Source organism: Melanerpes formicivorus, unplaced genomic scaffold (assembly GCF_026170545.1).
Source record: "Melanerpes formicivorus ecotype bairdi unplaced genomic scaffold, bMelFor1.0.p_v2 SCAF_31, whole genome shotgun sequence".
In the NCBI taxonomy this organism is placed as follows: Eukaryota; Metazoa; Chordata; class Aves; order Piciformes; family Picidae; genus Melanerpes; species Melanerpes formicivorus.
Window position 1 is genome coordinate 8,226,568 of NW_027142383.1, and position 18,475 is coordinate 8,245,042.

Here is an 18,475-nt window from a genome sequence, read left to right on the forward strand (position 1 = left end):
GAGGCAAAGAAGGTGTTCAGGACCTCAGCCTTTTCCTCGTCTTCAGTCACCGTGTTCCCCTCCAGGTCCAATAGGGAGTGCAGGTTCTTCCTGCCCTTCTTCTTTTTGTTAATATATTTATAAAAATGCTTTTTATTGTCTTTGACTGAGGTGGCCAGCTTCAGTTCCAGCTGGGCCTTTGCCTCCCTAATTTTATTCCTACATAATCTAACAGCTTCCTTGAACATACCTCGAGAAGCCTTCCCCTCCTTCCATAGGTGATACAGCCTCTTCTTCCCCCTTAAATCCTCCAGGAGCTGCTTGCTCATCCAGGCCGGTCGCCTTCCCCGCCGGCTTGCCTTCCGGCACGTGGGAACTGCCAGTTCCTGTGCTTTCAAGAGCTCCTCTTTGAAGTAGGTCCAACCCTCCTGAACCCCTTGGTTCATGAGGGCTGGTACCCAGGGGACTTTGCAGACAAGTTTCTTAAATAGGCTGAAGTTCGCCCTTCAGAAGTCCAAGGTGAAGGTTCTGTTGGTGCTCCTCCCTATCTCCCTGCATATTGAAAACTTCACTATCTCGTGGTCACTGCACCCTAGGCTGCCTCCCACGATCACGTCTCCCACCAGCCCTTCCCTATTGGAGAACAGCAGGTCAAGCAGAGCCTGTCCCCTGGTAGGCTCGCTTAACAGCTGTGTCAGGAAGCAGTCCTCCATTCGCTCCAGGAATCTTCTGGACTGCCTCCTCCCTGCTGAATTAAGTTCCCAGCAGATATCTGGGAGGTTGAAGTCACCAACAAGGACAAGATCTGATGATCTTGAGACAGCCTCCAGTTGCTTGTAGAACAACTCATCAGCCTCCTCATCCTGGTTGGGTGGTCTGTAACAGATTCCAATCAGGATGTCAGACTTGTTAGGCTGTCCTCTGATTTTGACCCATGTTTTCATTGTCTTCACCAAAACATTCAGCCAGAGTGTCCCAGCACTGTCCCTTTTCTTAAAGGCACAGTCTCAAATGGTCACACCATCTCTAAAAATGGGTGTTCATGGTCATCCCCCATTGTGAAAGCACATCATGACCCCATAGTACCATAGGCACAGATAAAACAAAAGGTTTCACAGAAGCTATATGTCCCTCTGGTCCCTGAATCTGAATGAAATTCAGGCTCTGATGACTTTCTCCAGCTCCCCCTATGCCTGCCAGCGCCTGAGATACACTAGCTACATGCCAGCGGGGGGCGGGGGGGGGGGGGCATTTAGCTTTAGAAATCACTGTGACGTCTGCTCCAGTATCAATAATGCCACTAAGCCCTATTTTCTTCTGACCATACATCAGGACACATTGACAGATAGGACGTTTTTGAGAGATAGTCCGTACCCACAGAATCTGTGGATCCCCAGTAGACCCAAATCCTCCTTTATTTCTCAAAGGTCCCTTTGCAGGGGGACGTTCTGATCCCAAGGGAAGCAATAATAGCTGTGTAATATGACTTCCCTTTGGTACCGTGCAGGGAGGAAACGGAGTCCATGCCATGATCTGAATTTTATCTGTGCTGTCAGAATCAACAACCCCAGGAAGCACAAAAAGTCCTGATATCGTTCTTGATGATCTACCTAATATTTATGCCTGAGTTTTTACCAGAAGAGAACCTGACACTCCTGTTGGCAATAAAATGTACCGTGGTATCAAGTAAAGTTACTGTGTCGGAGGTTGCCAGGTCCAGTCCCGCGCTGCCTGCTGTTGCTGGGCAGAGGTCAGAGACGCGCGTACTGCCGGCATCTGGTTGGCCGGTGACGGCTGGATGATTTGTGTCTGCACACGGCACCGTCCCGCACTCCGCATCCAGTTCCCCTGTGCAGGCTGCCCTTAAAATTACACTTAGATCGACATTGATTTGCATAATGCCTCCCCTTTTGGCACTTAGGGCAAATCCCGGGTGCCTTAGGTTTGGCTCCAGTATTAGCTGCCAAACAATTCTTTCTGAGATGACCCAGTTTCCCAAAGCCATAACAAACTCTTGTATTCATTGGACCATTCATAACTGCAAAAGCTGCAGCCATAGCTTCATATTTATGTTCCACCGTACCTATCTTATTACATGCTTCAATCATTTCGAGTAAAGTGGGGTTTTGATTAGGCAAAGATTTTAACAGCTTCTTAAAATCTGCATTTGCATTTTCCACAGCTAATTTCAACAGTAATATTTCCCTTGCCTCCCCATTATCGATTTGGCATTCTAAGGCCAATTTAAGCCTATCTATGAATTGCATATAAGGTTCCCGCGATTCCTGAACGATATTCATAAAAACTTTTTGTGGCTTTTGGAAGTCTGGGACTTTAAGAAAAGCCTTTCGTGCCTCCTCTCGCGATGCTTCCAGGGCTTCCTGCAGGCAGTCGCGGGCTTGCGCTGCCGGGTCAGTGTGTTGACCTGTGCCCATGAGGTGATCCAACGTGAGTGCCACTAAAACCTGATTGTTATGTCCCACATATGTAAGTAAGAGCACTTGGAGCCCTTTTCTCCACTGGAACTCTGTGAGAGTCTAATAAGTTTGTCTCTCTCTATGTGAGTCAACAAAGATAAAGTGATAGCAGAGCCACTGGAAAGAAGGTGGAAAGAATCCTGTCCACCAATCCTGGATGCAAATCAGCTTGTGATTGCATCGTGATAACACGGGACTACAACAATAGGACCCAAGGACCCAGCCATCACACCTTTAGGGCAAGATAATCACCACCTGTTTCCTGAGCCCTGTCTGGATGGAAACGGGGTAGACGGAGATTCCCCCCTCCTCCAGCCAGGGTCTTGCCCAAACACACAGATTTCCTGCCACTGGAATTCCTGAGGGACAATATTTGACTATATACCTAAGGACTAAAAAACTGTATAAAAGACTTGAGCAACTACTGGTTTGTGGAGAGAAACAGAGGAGAAAAACGGGGAGAAAAACGGAGATGAAGGAAAACACAGGAGACGGGCCAGGCCGCTGAGAAGCCGGGACAATGCTGCTCCGGAGAAAAGAAGCTGCCCGGAGGACCACAGCTCCAGCCAAATCCTCAGCACCCTTTCTCTACAGACCCAGGCTGCCCAGAGGAGCCTCAGCACTGTTCCTGTATCAACCCAACATCTCCCCAGAGGACCACAGCTGTTCTCCAGCAAAAGCCTCACCACAGTTTCTCTACAAACCCAACATCTCCTGCAGCACCTTTCCTCCACAGACTTTAACTGTCTTGGGGGGGATGAGGGGTGTGGTAATATAATTCCTTTCCTCTTCTCTCTCTCTAATATCTCTCGTCCCTCTCTCCCTCTCTCTTTTCTCCCTCTCCCTTCTTATGTCCACTTTATAATTCCTTTCCTCTTCTATCTCTCGTCCCTCTCTCTCTCTTTTCTCCCTCTCCCTTCTTATGTCCATTTTATTTATCTAATAAATAGTCTAGCTGTTGATACTTTGGCCTCGTTTGTGCCTTTAATTTCACAACACGGGAATATTTAAAAGAACTGTGTCTCCGGACCGAGACATCTAATGTCTCCGGACCTTGACAAACTCCCATAAAGTATACTGAGACAGAGTTAGCAACAGTTGTGCTAGAGATTTTAAGTCGTATGGTGTCATTACGTGATTGTCGAGTATAGATGTTAAAAGGTTAGTGAAATAAGGAGAAGAGAGCCCATGCTCAGTGGCAGTATGACGGAGTTCTTTAATCACTGGGAAGGACAAAGCCTCCCATTGAGGGTTACCCCCTCTTCCCACGTACAGTACAGGAGTCATGATTCTTGCAGCAACCTCAGTGTCTCCATCCCGCAAAGCTTGGCACTTAATAGAAGCCCACACATCGTGAGGACCCTAGAGATAAAGGTCTGGTTCCCGTTCAGGATAGACAGGACCTGGATCTAGGAGGTCGCCCTTGGGGGGGTATTCTGCTGTGTATGTACCCAAAGTCTCAGTCCGCAGCTTCGGCTTTGGTGGCAGCTTAGAGGGTAACGGAGGAGGAGTCTGAGCTACCTCAATACTCTGTTCCGAGTTCCCTTCTTGCGCTTTAAACATCTCGAATATAATCCGCCACCATGGGAGCATACGCTGCGCCTCAACATTCCCTGTAGTAGCAGCATCCCATAACTTCACCCCCACTTGATCCCAGATTTCACTCGTAAACATGCTAGATATTGTAACTGTCAGGATGTTCTCCTGCACCCACTCCAGCATCTCCTTAAGATCAAGGCCACAGATAACCTTGCCATGCTTTTTAAGGAGTTCTTGCATTAATTCATAAGCGTCTCTTTCTGAGGAACTCTCCTGGTTCCCCATGTTTCCCACGGCTCACCTCTCGTCCAGCAGGAGGGATTGCTCTGGCCATCCAGCTTTTCCTGCTTCCTTTCAGCTGCTCATTCAAAGTTCCAAGGGAATACGCGGCAGGAAGCAGCTTAGCGTTTCATCGCCCCTATCACATTGGGGATCACCATTTGCCACGATTAAGAGACGGGACACAGCCTGATGCAGGCCAGGTGTCCACTTTATTATACAAAATCCTTCTTTATAAAAGCTAATACAACACAGAAGCAGTTTACAACTAGAACCAGGGACTCTGTTACATCAATCTGCTATATGCCTGAAGTCTTACACTCTCAGGTCATAACAACCACTTGTAATCAAGTATCTGCCCTCCTCCAACATCACTGCTGCACCGTATTCCCATAGTTCACAAGCCATCAAGGCCAACACTGTCTCCTCTTATCAGTCCAGTAGTGCTTGGAGCTCGGCTCTCCAAGATTTAACCCTTCAGCCACTGCTTCTCTTTACTTTCCAAAGTAGTGAAGGTGGCTCCACTAGATCTGCCTATATTTAATTGTGATGAAGACTGTTATGCCAGAAAAACAATCATGGAAGCTTATACAGATATCAAAGAGAAAATTGGCCATGCTATGCTTGTAAAGTATCATATTTTTAAAGTGACATACTTGCCACAGATTAATTGTTCTTATTACCAATTTTATCACCAATATTCCTGCCTAGATTTGTCACTGTTGTATTGGGTTGAACTGAGGTGGAGTTAATTCTCCTCACAGCATCTTTCTAGTGCTGTGGTTTTTTGCAGCAGCAGTTGATAACACAGCAGTGTTTTGGCTACAGCTGAATTCGGTATCTGAGCTGTGTCCTTTCAACATTTCCCTGCCCCAGGAGTACATTGAGGGGTGGGCAGGATCTTGGGAGGGGACACAACTGAGCCAGCTGACTCAGACTGGCCAAAGAGGTATTCCATACCATATGACGTCAGCTCAGGTATAAGAAGGACGTGAAAGAAGGAAGTTTGGGAGGATAAATGCCATGGACGAATCCCCAAGGAATCACCAAGCTTAGAGAGCCCTGCTTCCCGAGACCGACCACCATCCTGCTGATGGGAAGTAGAGACTAACATCTCTCTCTCTGCTTTCTTCGCTTCCGCGCGGTCTATTTGCTGTTTGCTTATTAGTGTTATTAAATTGCTCCTATCTTATCCCCGGCTTCTGTTATATTTTCTTTCCCTTCTTCCCCTGTTCACTTAAGAGGGGGAGTGATAGAGCGGCTTGGTGGGTATCTGGCCTCCAGGCCAGAGCCAAACCATCACAACTGTATATGCTTTTCTCTCTCCTTTTCTACCTAGTTTTGAAAGTCTGACTTTCTCAGCAGTTTCTTCCCAGCAGCAATTCTCAATAATTTTCTTAACTCATTTTGCTTCTCTTCCTAGCATTAATGAATTAAAAAGGATCACTAAAAGCCTAGTAAAGATAATTTATCATCAGTAGTAGCTATTTTGTTACTGATTTTATTTCCATTCTGTAGAATGTAGACCATTTGATGACTAAATGCAGCTTCACTTCACTGGTTACAGTAAGGTATGTCTGCAGTCACACCTAGCTTAAGGAATTTTCCTCCTAGTGAAAATAATTTAGATTTCTGGAAAACATGAAGAAGGGAGGGGACAGGTGACAACACCAACAAACAAAAACAAAGCACAATGACAGGGGCAAGTCATCTCAAGATACTCCATAAACATCAAACACCATTTACAATAATTATATTCAATATGAAAAAGGAAAGACTGGACAGAATCATATAATCATAGAATGGTAGGGGTAGGAAGGAACCTCTGGAGATCATGGAGTCCAACTCCCATCAAACCAGGATCACCTAGGCCAGGTCACACAAGAACACATCCAGGCAAGTTTATTAAGTCTCCAAAGAGGGAGACTAATGCACGCAGCACAGGCAACAAACAAGAGAAGTCAGAAGCTACCGTGCAGCTAGAAAACTATGACCTGATAGCCATCACTGAGACTTGGTGGGATGAATCCTCTGACTGGAGTGTGGCTATTGATGGCTACAAATGATTCAGAAGGGACAGGCAAGGAAGAAAGGGTGGAGGCATTGACCTCTATGTCAGGAAATTGATAGCGTGTTGTGACCGTTTTAGGCTGTGCCTTTAAGAAAGGGACAGTTGCTGGAACACTCTAGCTGAATGTTTTGGTGGAAGAATGCAAACAAGATAATCTAAACAAATGTCATTGGTAGATTGGCAGAATGAAACTTTAAGTTTTAGTTCAGTTTGAATCTCAGTTCAGTTCTGTTTGTCTTTTTCAGACTGTCTGTTTCTGTCTCTCTCTGAGCAACAGCTGTGCGGGACAGAGTTGACCTTGAACTAACAGATAAGAAACTAATTCTTGCATACACTTTGAGCTAACAGAATTTCCTCCTTAATAATTACCTTTTCTCTCTCTCTAACCCTTTTTGGGTTATCAGACACATGTTCCAGTCCCTTCATCATCCTTGTAGATGGACGCTCTCTAGTATTTCCATGTCCTTCTTGAACTGGGGAACCAAGAACTGGACACAATACTCCAGATGTGGTCTCACAAAGGCAGAGTAGAGGGGGAGGAGAACCTCCCTAGACCTGATGGACACACTCTTAATGCACCCCAGGAAACCATTGACCTTCCTGGCCACAAGGGCATGTTGCTGTCCCACGGATAACTTGCTGTCCACCAGGACTCCAAGGTCCTTATCCATGGAGCTGCTTTCCAGCAGGTCAACCCCTATTTTCATAGTATCATAGTATCATTCAGGGTTGGAAGGGACCACAAGGATCATCTAGTTCCAACCCCCCTGCCATGGGCAGGGACACCCCACACTAGATCAGGCTGGCCAGAGCCTCATCCAGCCTGCTCTTAAACACCTCCAGGGACGGGGCCTCAACCACCTCCCTGGACAACCCATTCCAGGGTCCCACCACTCTCATGGTGAAGAACTTCCTCCTCACCTCCAGCCTGAATCTCCCCACCTCCAGCTTCATTCCATTCCCCCTAGTCCTATCACTACCTGAGATCCTGAGAAGTCCTTCCCCAGCCTTCCTGTAGGCCCCCTTCAGATACTGGAAGGCCACAATTAGGTCACCTCAGAACCTTCTCTTCTGCAGACTGAACAGCCCCAACTCCTTCAGTCTGTCCTCATAGGAGAGGTGCTCCAGCCCTCTGATCATCCTTGTGGCCCTTCTCTGGACACGTTCCAGCACTGGTACTGGTGCATGATGTTGTTCGTCCCCAGGTGCAGGACTCCACAATTATCCTTGTGGAATCTCATTAGGTTCCACTTCACCCAGCTCTCCAGCCTGTCCAGACATCACTGAATGACTGCATAGCATTCTGCTGTGTCAGCCAATTCTCCCAGTCTGGTATCATCAGCAAACTTGCAGACGGTATAACCTATCCTCTCATGATGAAGCTGTTGAACAAGACCAGACCCAGTACTGACCCCTGGGGAACACCACCAGCTACAGGCCTCCAACTGGACTGTGCACCATTGGTCACAACCCTCTGATCCCTGTTGTTTATTCAGTTCTCAATCCATCTCACAGTCCACTATTCTAACACAGACTTCCTGGGCTTACCCACAAGGATGTTATGTGAGACAGTGTCAAAAGCCCTGCTGAAGTCAAGGAAGACACCATCCACTGCTCTCCCTGTATCTACCCATTCAGTCATACTATGATAGAAGGCAAGCAGATTACTCAAACATGATTTCCCTTGGTAAATCCATGCTGGCTAGCCCCAATAACCTTCTTTTCTTCCATGTGCTTAGATATGACCTCCAGAATGAGCTGCTCCATCACCTTTCTAGGGATGGAGGCAATGCTGACTGGTCGGTAATTTCCCGAGTCTTCCTTCTTGCCCTTTCTGAAGACTGGAGTGACATTGGCTTTCCTCCAGTCCTCAGCCCCCTCTCCTCTTTTCCATGATCATTTGAAAATGATGGAGAGTGGTAGATCAACAACCTCAGCCAGCTCAATAGCTTAATAATGGAAGCCTTCATCCTTCATTTTTAAAAGTTTCCTGACAGCATATGGCAAGCATACATTATAGGTGAATTAGGCTACAGGGTTAATGACTGATACAAGCTCAGAGGAAAAAGTTTCACATTTACAATTTTTTTTAAGTTTTAAATTTTGCTCAGCAGTATATTTAAGATGCAGAACAAAGTCTCAGTTCACAGGGAACTATCATGTTTTATTTCACAGAATCACAGAATATATCTGGTTGGAAGTAACTGCAAAGATCCTACAGTCCAACCCTCACAGAATCACAGAATGACCAATGTTGGGAGAGACCTCAAAGATCATCAAGTCCAACCTGTCACCACAGACCTCATGAATAAACCATGGCACCAAGAGCCATGTCTAATCCCCTCTTGAACACCTCCAGGGACCTCGACCCAGCACTGAAGGATAAACAATAAACCGTGTCCTCAAGCACCAGGTCCACATGCCAATTGAACACCCCCAGGGATGGCAATTCCACCACCACTCTGGCCAGACCATTCCAGTATTTGATAACCCTTTCAGTGAAGAAATATTTCCTAACATCCAGCCTAAACCTCCCATGGCACAGCCTGAAACCTCTACTCCTGTCACTTGTCAAAGAGAAGAGGCTGACCTCTCCTAGCTTCAACCTCCCTTCAGGTAGTTGTAGAGTGCTATAAGGTCTCTCCTCAGCCTCCACTTCTCCAGACTGAACCACCCCACCTCCCTCAGACACTCCTTGTAGGCCATATGCTCCAGGCCCATCTCCAGCCTCGTTGCCCTTCTCTGGACATGCTCCAGTACCTCAATGTCCTTCCTATAGTGAGAGGCCCAGAAATGAAAACAACACTCAATGTATGGCCTCACCAGTGCTGAGCATAGGTGGATGATCACCTCCCTGTCCCTGCTGGCAACAGTGTTTCCAATACAAGCCAGGATGCCATTTGCTTTCTTGGCCACCTGGGTACACTGCTGATTCATGTTCAGTCAACTATCAAACAATACCCCCAGGTCCCTCTCCAAGTTGCAGCTTTCCAACCACACATCCCCAAGTCTGTAGATTACCATTGGGTTGTTGTGAGCCAGGTGCAGAACCTGGCACTTGTTGAACTTCATACAATTAGTCTTGGCCCATGCATCTAACTTGTCTAGATCCTGCTGCAAAGCTTCCCTACTCTCTGGCAGATGGACACAGCCACCCAGCTTGGTGTCATCTGCAAACTTACTGAGGGTGCACTCAATCCCTTCATCCAGATCATTGATACAAGATATTAAAGAGGACAGGCCCCAGTACTGAACCCTGGGGGACACCACTAGTGACTGGGCACCAGCCATATTTCACTCCATTCACCACCACGCTTTGGGCCCGGCCATCAGCCAGTCTTCTATCCAGTGCAGAGGGCACTTATCCAAGCCTTGTGCTATGAGTTTCTGAAGGAGAAGGCTGTGGGAGACAGTGTCAAAGGCTTTACTAAAGTCCAGGTAGACAGTCTGTGGTCCTTCTCTCGCCCTCTACCTTACTGTAGAAGGAGATCAGATTAATCAGATAGGATGCATCCTGATATTTACTTATAATAAAGATTTTTATATTTTGGAGGTTTAGCCTTATGAGAATTGCTACACCATTTGAATAACTTTGATATGCTGGCATTTAGAAGTGGTCATAGTTTGATACACAGTATTATTCTTACATTATCTTTAACTAGATGGTTCATTTCAACTGAAGTCATCAGAGTTGTCCCTGACCAAGTTAATGCATATTGGAAGTGTTATTTATAACCTTCTAAACGACCTTTGTTCACACAGTTTTATTTTGTTCCCCTACTCAACAGATAAGGCTTGTTTTGGGTTTGATTGTTTCTTGGGCGAGTTTGTTTGATTTTTGTTGAGGTTTCTTATTATATTATTATTTTTAAATATAAGTAAACAGGAATATGTTGCCATTCACTAGAAGAAATCCAAAATTTGTTTGCTAACTAGACAAGTTGAAGTAGTTGAATTTAATATCCTCAGGGCAATCAGGAGGAAGTATTCCAAGCTTACGACCCTAGACTTTAGGCGTGCAGACTTTGATCGCTTCAGGGATCTGATAGCCAAAGTGTCGTGGGACAAAGCCCTGGAGGGAAGAGGGACCCAGGACAGCTGGTCAGTATTCAAGGACCACCTCCTCTGTGTCCAGGAGCTCTGTGTACCAACAAAGAGAAAAGCAGGTAAGAATGCTAGGAGGCCGGCCTGGATGGGCAAGGAGCTACTGGACACACTATTACTTAAAAGGAAACTCTACAGGAAGTGGAGAGAAGGACAGGTAGAACAGGGGGTATATAAGGAAGCTGCCCGAGCAGCAAGAGTCCTGGTTAGGAAAGCCAAAGCAGAGTTCTAATTGAATCTAGCCAGGGAGATTAAAGGGAACACTAAGAACTTCTACAGGTATATTAATGGGAAGAAGACGACTAGGGAAGGTGTGGGCCCCCTCAGAAAGGAAAATGGTGACATGGTCACAAGTGATGAGGAAAAGGCTGAGGTACTTAACTTCTTTACCTCAGTCTTCACTGCAAGGGCCTCTAGCCACACTCCTGATGTTATGGAAGACAATGCCAGGGATGGGGAGGAAGAACTGCCCATTGTAAGTGCAGATCAGGTTCGTGATCACCTGAAGAACCTGAAAGTGTTCAAGTCCATGGGACCCGACGGGATACACCCACGGGTACTGAGAGAACTGGCAGATGAGGTTGCTGAACCCCTCTCTATTATATTTCAAAAGTCATGGCAATCTGGTGAAGTCCCCACAGACTGGAAAAGGGGAAACATTGCCCCCATCTTCAAAAAGGGCAAGAAGGAGGAACCAGGGAACTACAGGCCAGTCAGTCTCACCTCTGTGCCTGGAAAGATCATGGAGCCGATCCTCCTGGAGTCACTACTGGCTCAGAAGAATAGTGAAGAGGGGATTGGGAACAGTCAGCATGGCTTCGCCAAGGGCAAATCCTGCCTGACCAACCTGGTGGCCTTCTATGAGCAGGTGACAAAATTAATAGATGAGGGGCGAGCAACTGATGTCATTTACCTGGACCTGAGCAAAGCCTTCGACACTGTCCCGCACCACATCCTGGTCTCCAAACTGGTGACACATGGGTTTGATGGGTGGACCACTAGATGGATAAGGAACTGGCTTGATGGCTGTCAATGGGTCCATGTCCCAGTGGAGGCCAGTGACAAGCGGAGTCCCTCAGGGATCAGTCCGGGGACCTGTCTTGTTCAACATCTTTGTGGGTGACACGGACAGTGGCATTGAGTGCACCCTCAGCAAGTTTGCTGATGACACCAAGCTGTGTGGTGCAGCAGACATGCCGGAGGGAAGGGAGGCCATCCAGAGGGACCTTGACAGGCTGGAGAGGTGGGCACAAGCCAACCTCATGAAGTTCAATAAGAGCAAGTGCAGGGTCCTGCATCTGGGTCGAGGCAATCCCAGGCACAAATCCAGGCTGGGCAGTGACTGGCTGGAAAGCAGCCCTGAGGAGAGAGACTTGGGGGTGCTGGTGGACAAAAAGCTCAACATGAGCTCTCAATGTGCACTTGCAGCCCGCAAAGCCAATCAGATCCTGGGCTGCATCAGGAGAAGTGTGGCTAGCAGGTCGAGGGAGGTGATCCTCCCCCTCTACTCAGCCCTGGTGAGACCCCACCTGGAGTACTGTGTCCAGTTCTGGAGCCCCTATTACAAGAGGGATGTGGAGGTGCTGGAACGTGTCCAGAGAAGGGCCACGAGAATGATCAGAGGGCTGGAGCACCTCTCCTATGAGGACAGACTGAAGGAGTTGGGGCTGTTCAGTCTGCAGAAGAGAAGGCTCCGAGGTGACCTAATTGTGGCCTTCCAGTATCTGAAGGGGGCCTACAGGAAGGCTGGGGAAGGACTTCTCAGGATCTCAGGTAGTGATAGGACTAGGGGGAATGGAATGAAGCTAGAGGTGGGGAGATTCAGGCTAGATGTGAGGAGGAGGTTCTTCACCATGAGAGTGGTGAGACCCTGGAATGGGTTGTCCAGGGAGGTGGTCGAGGCCCCGTCCCTGGGGGTGTTTAAGAGCAGGCTGGATGAGGCTCTGGCCAGCCTGATCTAGTGTGGGGTGTCCCTGCCCATGGCAGGGGGGTTGGAACTAGATGATCCTTGTGGTCCCTTCCAACCCTGAATGAAACTATGAAACTATGAAGTACCTTCTTTACTAGAAGTAGAAATCTAACAACAAAAAAATGCTTACAGTATTCGTGCTCACAGTGTTTGTAGGTATAATATGGAAGCTTGACATTAATAGAAAATAAATAAAAAGAACCCACAAAAGTTGTTAAAGTTTCTTTAGTTTTACTGTTCATAGGTTTCCTGAAGATTTGCACCTAACATCACCTAAACACTTCTCTTTTCCCCCTTTTTTGCATTCCCATTGCTCACTATGTTACATGCAAGCTTAACAGCCAGCATGTGCTGAATGAACAGTTGGCCATTATGTTGTTCTTGGATTTCTTTACTTGGGACAATAATTTAGATCTATCCCCTCTATCCAACTGGGTGTTTTCATAAAGCCCACAGAACTCAATTTTCTTTATGACCTCTGAGTGACATAATCAACTGACAGAATAGAATAGAACAGAACCGAACTGAACCAGGCTGGAAGAGACCTTCAAGATCATCGCGTCCAACCTATCACCCAACACTACCTAATCAACTAACCCATGCAACCAAGCACCCTGTCAAGTCTCCTCCTGAACACCTCCAGTGACGGTGACTCCACCACCTCCCTGGGCAGCCCATTCCAATGGGCAATCACTCTCTCTGTGTAAAATGTCCTCCTAACCTCCAGCCTGAACCTCCCCTGGCGCAGCCTTAGACTGTGTCCTCTTGTTCTGGTGCTGGCTGCCTGGGAGAAGAAACCAACCTCTGCCTGTCTACAACCTTCCTTCAGGTAGTTGTAGAGAGCAATAAGGTCACCCCTGAGTCTCCTCCTCTCCAGGCTAAGCAACCCCAGCTCCCTCAGTCTCTCCTCATAGGGCTTGTGCTCCAAGCCCCTCACCAACTTCGTTGCCCTTCTCTGGACTCGTTCCAGCAAGTCAACATCCTTCCTAAACTGAGGGGCCCAGAACTGGACACAGCATTCAAGGTGTGGCCTAACCAGTGCAGTGTACAGGGGCAGAATGACCTCCCTGCTCCTGCTGGCCACACTGTTCCTGATGCAGGCCAGGATGCCATTGGTCCTCTTGGCTGCCTGGGCACACTGCAGGCTCATGTTCAGTCTACCATCGACCAGCACCCCCAGGTCCCTCTCTGCCTGGCCGCTCTCCAGCCACTCTGACCCCAGCCTGTAACACTGCATGGGGTTGTTGTGGCTGATGTGCAGAACCCGGCACTTGGATGTGTTAAATCTCATGCCGTTGGATTCTGCCCACCTGTCCAGGTCCCTCTGCAAAGCCTCTCAACCCTCCAGCAGATCAACACCTGCCCCCTGCTTGCTGTCATCCGCAAATTTAGTGATGATGGACTCAACGCCCTCATCCAGATCATCAATAACGATGTTAAAGAGTACGGGGCCCAGCACTGATCCTTGGGGCACACCACTAGTGACTGGCTGCCAGCTGGATGTGGCACCATTCACCACCACTCTCAGGGCTCGGCCTTCCAGCCAGTTCCTAACACAAGGCAGTGTGCTCCCATCTCAGCCATGGGCTGACAGCTTGGCCAGGAGTTTTCTGTGGGGGACAGTGTGGAAGGCCTTGCTGAAGTCCAGATAGACTACATCCACAGGCCTCCCCACATACACCAGGCTCAACAGGCAGTGATCAGAAAGAGAGACAGACAGGTAGACTGACAACATGATCACAACCACATCTATTTGTAAGTTTGCCTTTCCTCCTTAAATCTGCACCATTCATCATATTCCCAGTTTCAGAAATATTAACATCCTAGTGCAGTAGATACTTGTTGAACTTAGTACTGTTCTAGAATAAGAGGTTAATTCTATCCCTACAAGTTTGCTGTTATCCTTATCTTGCAGCAGGGAAGTTCTAACCAGGTTTTTCCAACCAAGTGAACTCTCTACACATCCTAGAACACCAGTAACCAACATTAGAGGGGTGGGGTTTTATTTTTATTTGAGGAAACAGTTGGGAAAACTGTACTTAGACTTTGGTAAAGAAACATGAATTTAATGCTTTTCATTATACTGCTTAGACATCTCAACAAAAAATGGAAGCCTCACTAGAATTAACAGTCCACTGTTCCAACTTTAGAGATAATCTATTTCAGGGTTTATGCAGTACATATTATGCATGCATGCCCTGCATTTCATACACACGTTTTACTTTAATATTTCTAAGTAATTTGTTTCAACTTTTAACTCTTCAGATATCTTTGGAGGAAAAAGAGTAACAGATGCTAATAGAGCTTAAATAGTATTAAAATTGTTTTATGCAAGGTATATACACAATTGTTATGATTATTAAATGAAGCTAACTGATTCTAACAAGCAAATTAAGCATTTGTAAAAAAGCATTGCCAGTCCTCCTAAACAACGGTCTACTTACTCACCAGGAAGCTTTGGCACAGTTAAAACATAAACCAGTTCTAATAAACAAAATACAGGAGAATAAGTAGCCAAGGACTTAAAGTGCTTACCTTGATTCTCCACTACTGTTTCTTACAGTGTCTTCATCACTGTGCCCATTCATTGTAAATGAAGTTTAAAAAAATAAATAGAAGTCAAATCAGATTAGAAGGTAGATGTCAAGAATGTACTTCTTGGTACTCTGTTTTTCAGGTGACTTGTTTACTGAACTGTTCTCTGCAAGTATTGAAGACTTTGCCCAAATTACCTGGAGCAGTAAAGGAAAATGGTGACATAACTTGAAATATTTGATGGTTACAACTGAAAGATACTGCAAATAACCTATCCTGTCACAACAACACTGAAAGGGAGCATCTATCACATTTGACACCTTTTTATCTGAAAAATAGCTTCTGGTATGCCATAGTACTGTCTTAAGAACAGCCAGATTAACTTTCAAAGGAAAACTTCATCCTCAAACACAGAAATATAAATCATGGATATTAATGCTCTAAGATCTGATTAGCAAAAATATTTCATGCACAAAACAAACATATCAGAAGCATTTCCAGATAGACACAATGTTTACATCCAGTTGTGGGTAGAAGCAGGAAAATAAAGACTGTCCCATTTAAAAAAAAACAAACCAACAAACTATCACTTAACAAGATCCCAGAGATGGAGTGATTCCTATTTTCATATATGTGGACATCTTCAATCAGATCTCTACCATGTCAGATGCCCCTAGGAAAAATTTAGGCTCACTTTAAATGGCGTGCAAGTATGAACTCATTGATAATCAACTAAAAATCAGCACCTCTCACATTTAGTAGTGTGAAAGTGATTAGGGGCTCGTCTGCAGGTTGCCTGCCTCGAGGTGCTCTCCTCTAATACAGCTCGATCTACATCTCACGATGGAGGCCGCTTCGTTCCGGGATGAAAAAAGTCCCGCACTCAGGCACCATCTCCGACACCAGAACCACTCCAGCCAGCAAACAAAGGCGATGACAAAAGAAAAGTGGTAGGAAAGAGCCCTCCAACACCAGAGAGACCGCAAAGCGAGGATGGGTCTCCTGTGGCGGCGAGCCGAGCAGCTTGGTGGTTTTTCGCGGATCGGCCGCTGCTGCCCAAACGAGACCAAGATCCGCGCGAACACTCTGCCGCCTCTGGGGCCGGCGTTCCCTGGGCTCCAGGAAACATCTTTAGTGGCCACGAAACTCTCAACTTCTTGCCCACTCCCTGCTCCGCGACGATCCTCCCCGACCATCCGCACCGCGCTCTCGCGGCCTCCCATGACCGACCGCATCCAAGGCGCTCCGAGGGAGAAACCAGGCCAAGGCTGCTTCCATACCTCCCGCGGGTTCACCTCCCGTCCCCGGAGACGGCCCTCTGCTGGTGGCGCCATCCGCACAGGCGCCGTTCCTGGCCAAGGTGGCCGCGGTCCTCCGTGCTCGATTCTCCCGGCGCCCCTTCATAGCCAGGGAAGAGCGAAGGCCATACTTCTGCCTCCCAGCCAGTTCATCACAGGCTCTCTCCCTCAAGAGCCAGCGAAAGAGACATAACCCCGGCTGCCAGACTCAGCTCTCACAGCTTCCTCCCTCCATCTTCGGAAAACAGCGAGCAAGCTCAGCTCAGCCCCGCGCTGGGCATCCAACCCTTTCTTCTGAACACTAGTTGCCTTCTCATCCATCTTCGAAAGCGATAGCCACCGCACGAGAGACGAGGGAAAAGGAAAGAAGCCACGGCGGGCCTCTACCTACCTGTGCGCGTGTACCCGGACAGGCCTCCCTAGGGCCGCCCTGGCCCGAGACGGTGCTACACACCACGAAGAGCTCTGTGCTGAAACCCAGGGTCGGAGGCTGCTCCTGTAACCGCCGCAGTGCGTGGGCCGCCGGCTCCTTACAGCTCCCACGTAGCAGGCTCGCCTGCAGCCCCCACCGGCTTGAACAATGGAGCCTCGAACCGGGCAGGCAGAAGCCTGGGGAGTGGGTGCTGTGTTGTTTCGCCACCGTTTCTAAGTCCTTCTGACCAGCGCCATCATGATGCCGCTCTACTCAGTCTCCTCCTCCCAACCACCGTCATCGTGCTGCCACTCTGCTTAACATCCTCCTCCCTTAGATGGAAAGCTAGGGCGTGATGTCAGCCCTGCGCCCTGGGACAGAGCGGGGAGGAGCAACAGCGGGGAAGGGACTGCGCTACCGAGCCATGGCGGCAGGAAGGGCCGCTTAGAGAGGGCGGCGGAGCCAAAGCGATCTCATTGCCGCGCCGAATACTGTCGGAGTTGAGGGCAGCAGGCATTCGCCCGCCCACAGCAGCAGCGAAGAAGCGCTAGGTTCGGTGACGCTCCTTGTGCCCGATGCAGTTCGTGTGTGGTGGGGCAGGGCGCGGCCCAGCCTGGCCATAGGTGCCCATGACCCGCGCAGCGTGGTGGGGAACCTGATCTAGGCCACAAATACCTGTTCAGTGTGCGTGGGGGGTGGTGTTTCAGCTTTTTACTGTCTAAAATCAGAGCTTCTAGCAAACACATGCATTTCTTAGTCTCCCTCTGCTGTTACAAGTGGCATTAGGGCATATTTAGAAAGGCTTGGCAGGCAACTGCACAGAGGACACTTGCCTCCATGAGGAAATCATCCCCCAGCTGGAGACAGAGCACTTTCTTCTATAGACGACGGAGAGGGGAATCAATACAGCTGACCAATTGTGACCGTTTGACGTTGTCTCCTTAAGAAAGGGAATATGGTGGACGGAAGTTGGTAAATGAAAAGAACTATCTAAACTAATTTCATTGGTAGAGTGGGAGGAAGCACCTTCTGAACTGGGAGTGCGGGAGGGTATCCTGGGCACTCCGGCACTTTATCTTCAGTCTTGCTTCCGCTCCTCCGCAGGGCAGCAGCTCTCTGTCCTGGGCTTTCGGCCAAGGCTTTGGCCTTGAAACCGATAAGCTACCAAGGCCTGTATTAACTCCTTTCCAATTAACACAAACTGCTTCTAACTTTTTTTTTCTCTTTCTCTCTCTTTCTAACCCACTCTGGGGAAAAGGGGGAGAGAGGGGGAGAGCGGAGGTGGGGAACCCCCTCAGCAGGGTGGGGGAACTCTCATTTCTGTGTTACTTTATTGTATATCTTTGTATATATTGTAAATATTGTAAATTTGTATATATTCCCCTGCATATCCTACATTGCTTTGTAAATATACAGCTCCACTGCTTTGCTAATTCAGCTGTGAGGTTTTTTTTCCCTTTCCCTTCAATTTTCTTTCCCTTTACTTTACAAGGGGGAAGGGAGGAGGCTTCTTGGCCTTACCCTTCCAACCCTACGACACCAATATGATCTAGTATTGTTCCTTTATTGCTCCAGTGTTGTTCGAATATAGTGCAAGCATAGTACAGAGCGGATAGTAGTGCTGACAGGCTAGTAAGTGAAGTGCATGTAAGAAGTGGTTAAATTAGTAATAGCATGCACGGTTGTTGATGCACGTGTGCGTCCTGTTATTCCAAGATAACTCTCTGTGTTTATAGCTACCAGTGTCCTGCTTTGGTTGCACGGTGCAGGCACAGCACTATTCTGCTACACTGCAAGCCACTTCTGCACCCA

At 47.8% G+C, this 18,475-nt stretch overlaps 1 protein-coding gene across 4 annotated transcripts in view; it reads right to left on the reverse strand.

Moving 5' to 3' along the window:
• The window catches only part of CHD1 (chromodomain helicase DNA binding protein 1), a 213,249-nt gene extending 196,525 nt beyond the window's left edge, over positions 1-16,724 (reverse strand). For all 4 annotated transcript variants that reach the window (XM_068155319.1, XM_068155317.1, XM_068155318.1 and 1 more), the window contains exons 1-2: positions 16,643-16,724; positions 14,954-15,150 (exon numbers count right to left, since the gene is read on the reverse strand). In XM_068155319.1, coding sequence (XP_068011420.1) covers positions 14,954-15,006 — 53 coding nt within the window. In that variant the 5' untranslated portion in view covers positions 15,007-15,150; positions 16,643-16,724. The remainder of the gene's footprint in view (positions 1-14,953; positions 15,151-16,642) is intronic.
• Between the last annotated feature and the right edge of the window lie 1,751 nt (positions 16,725-18,475).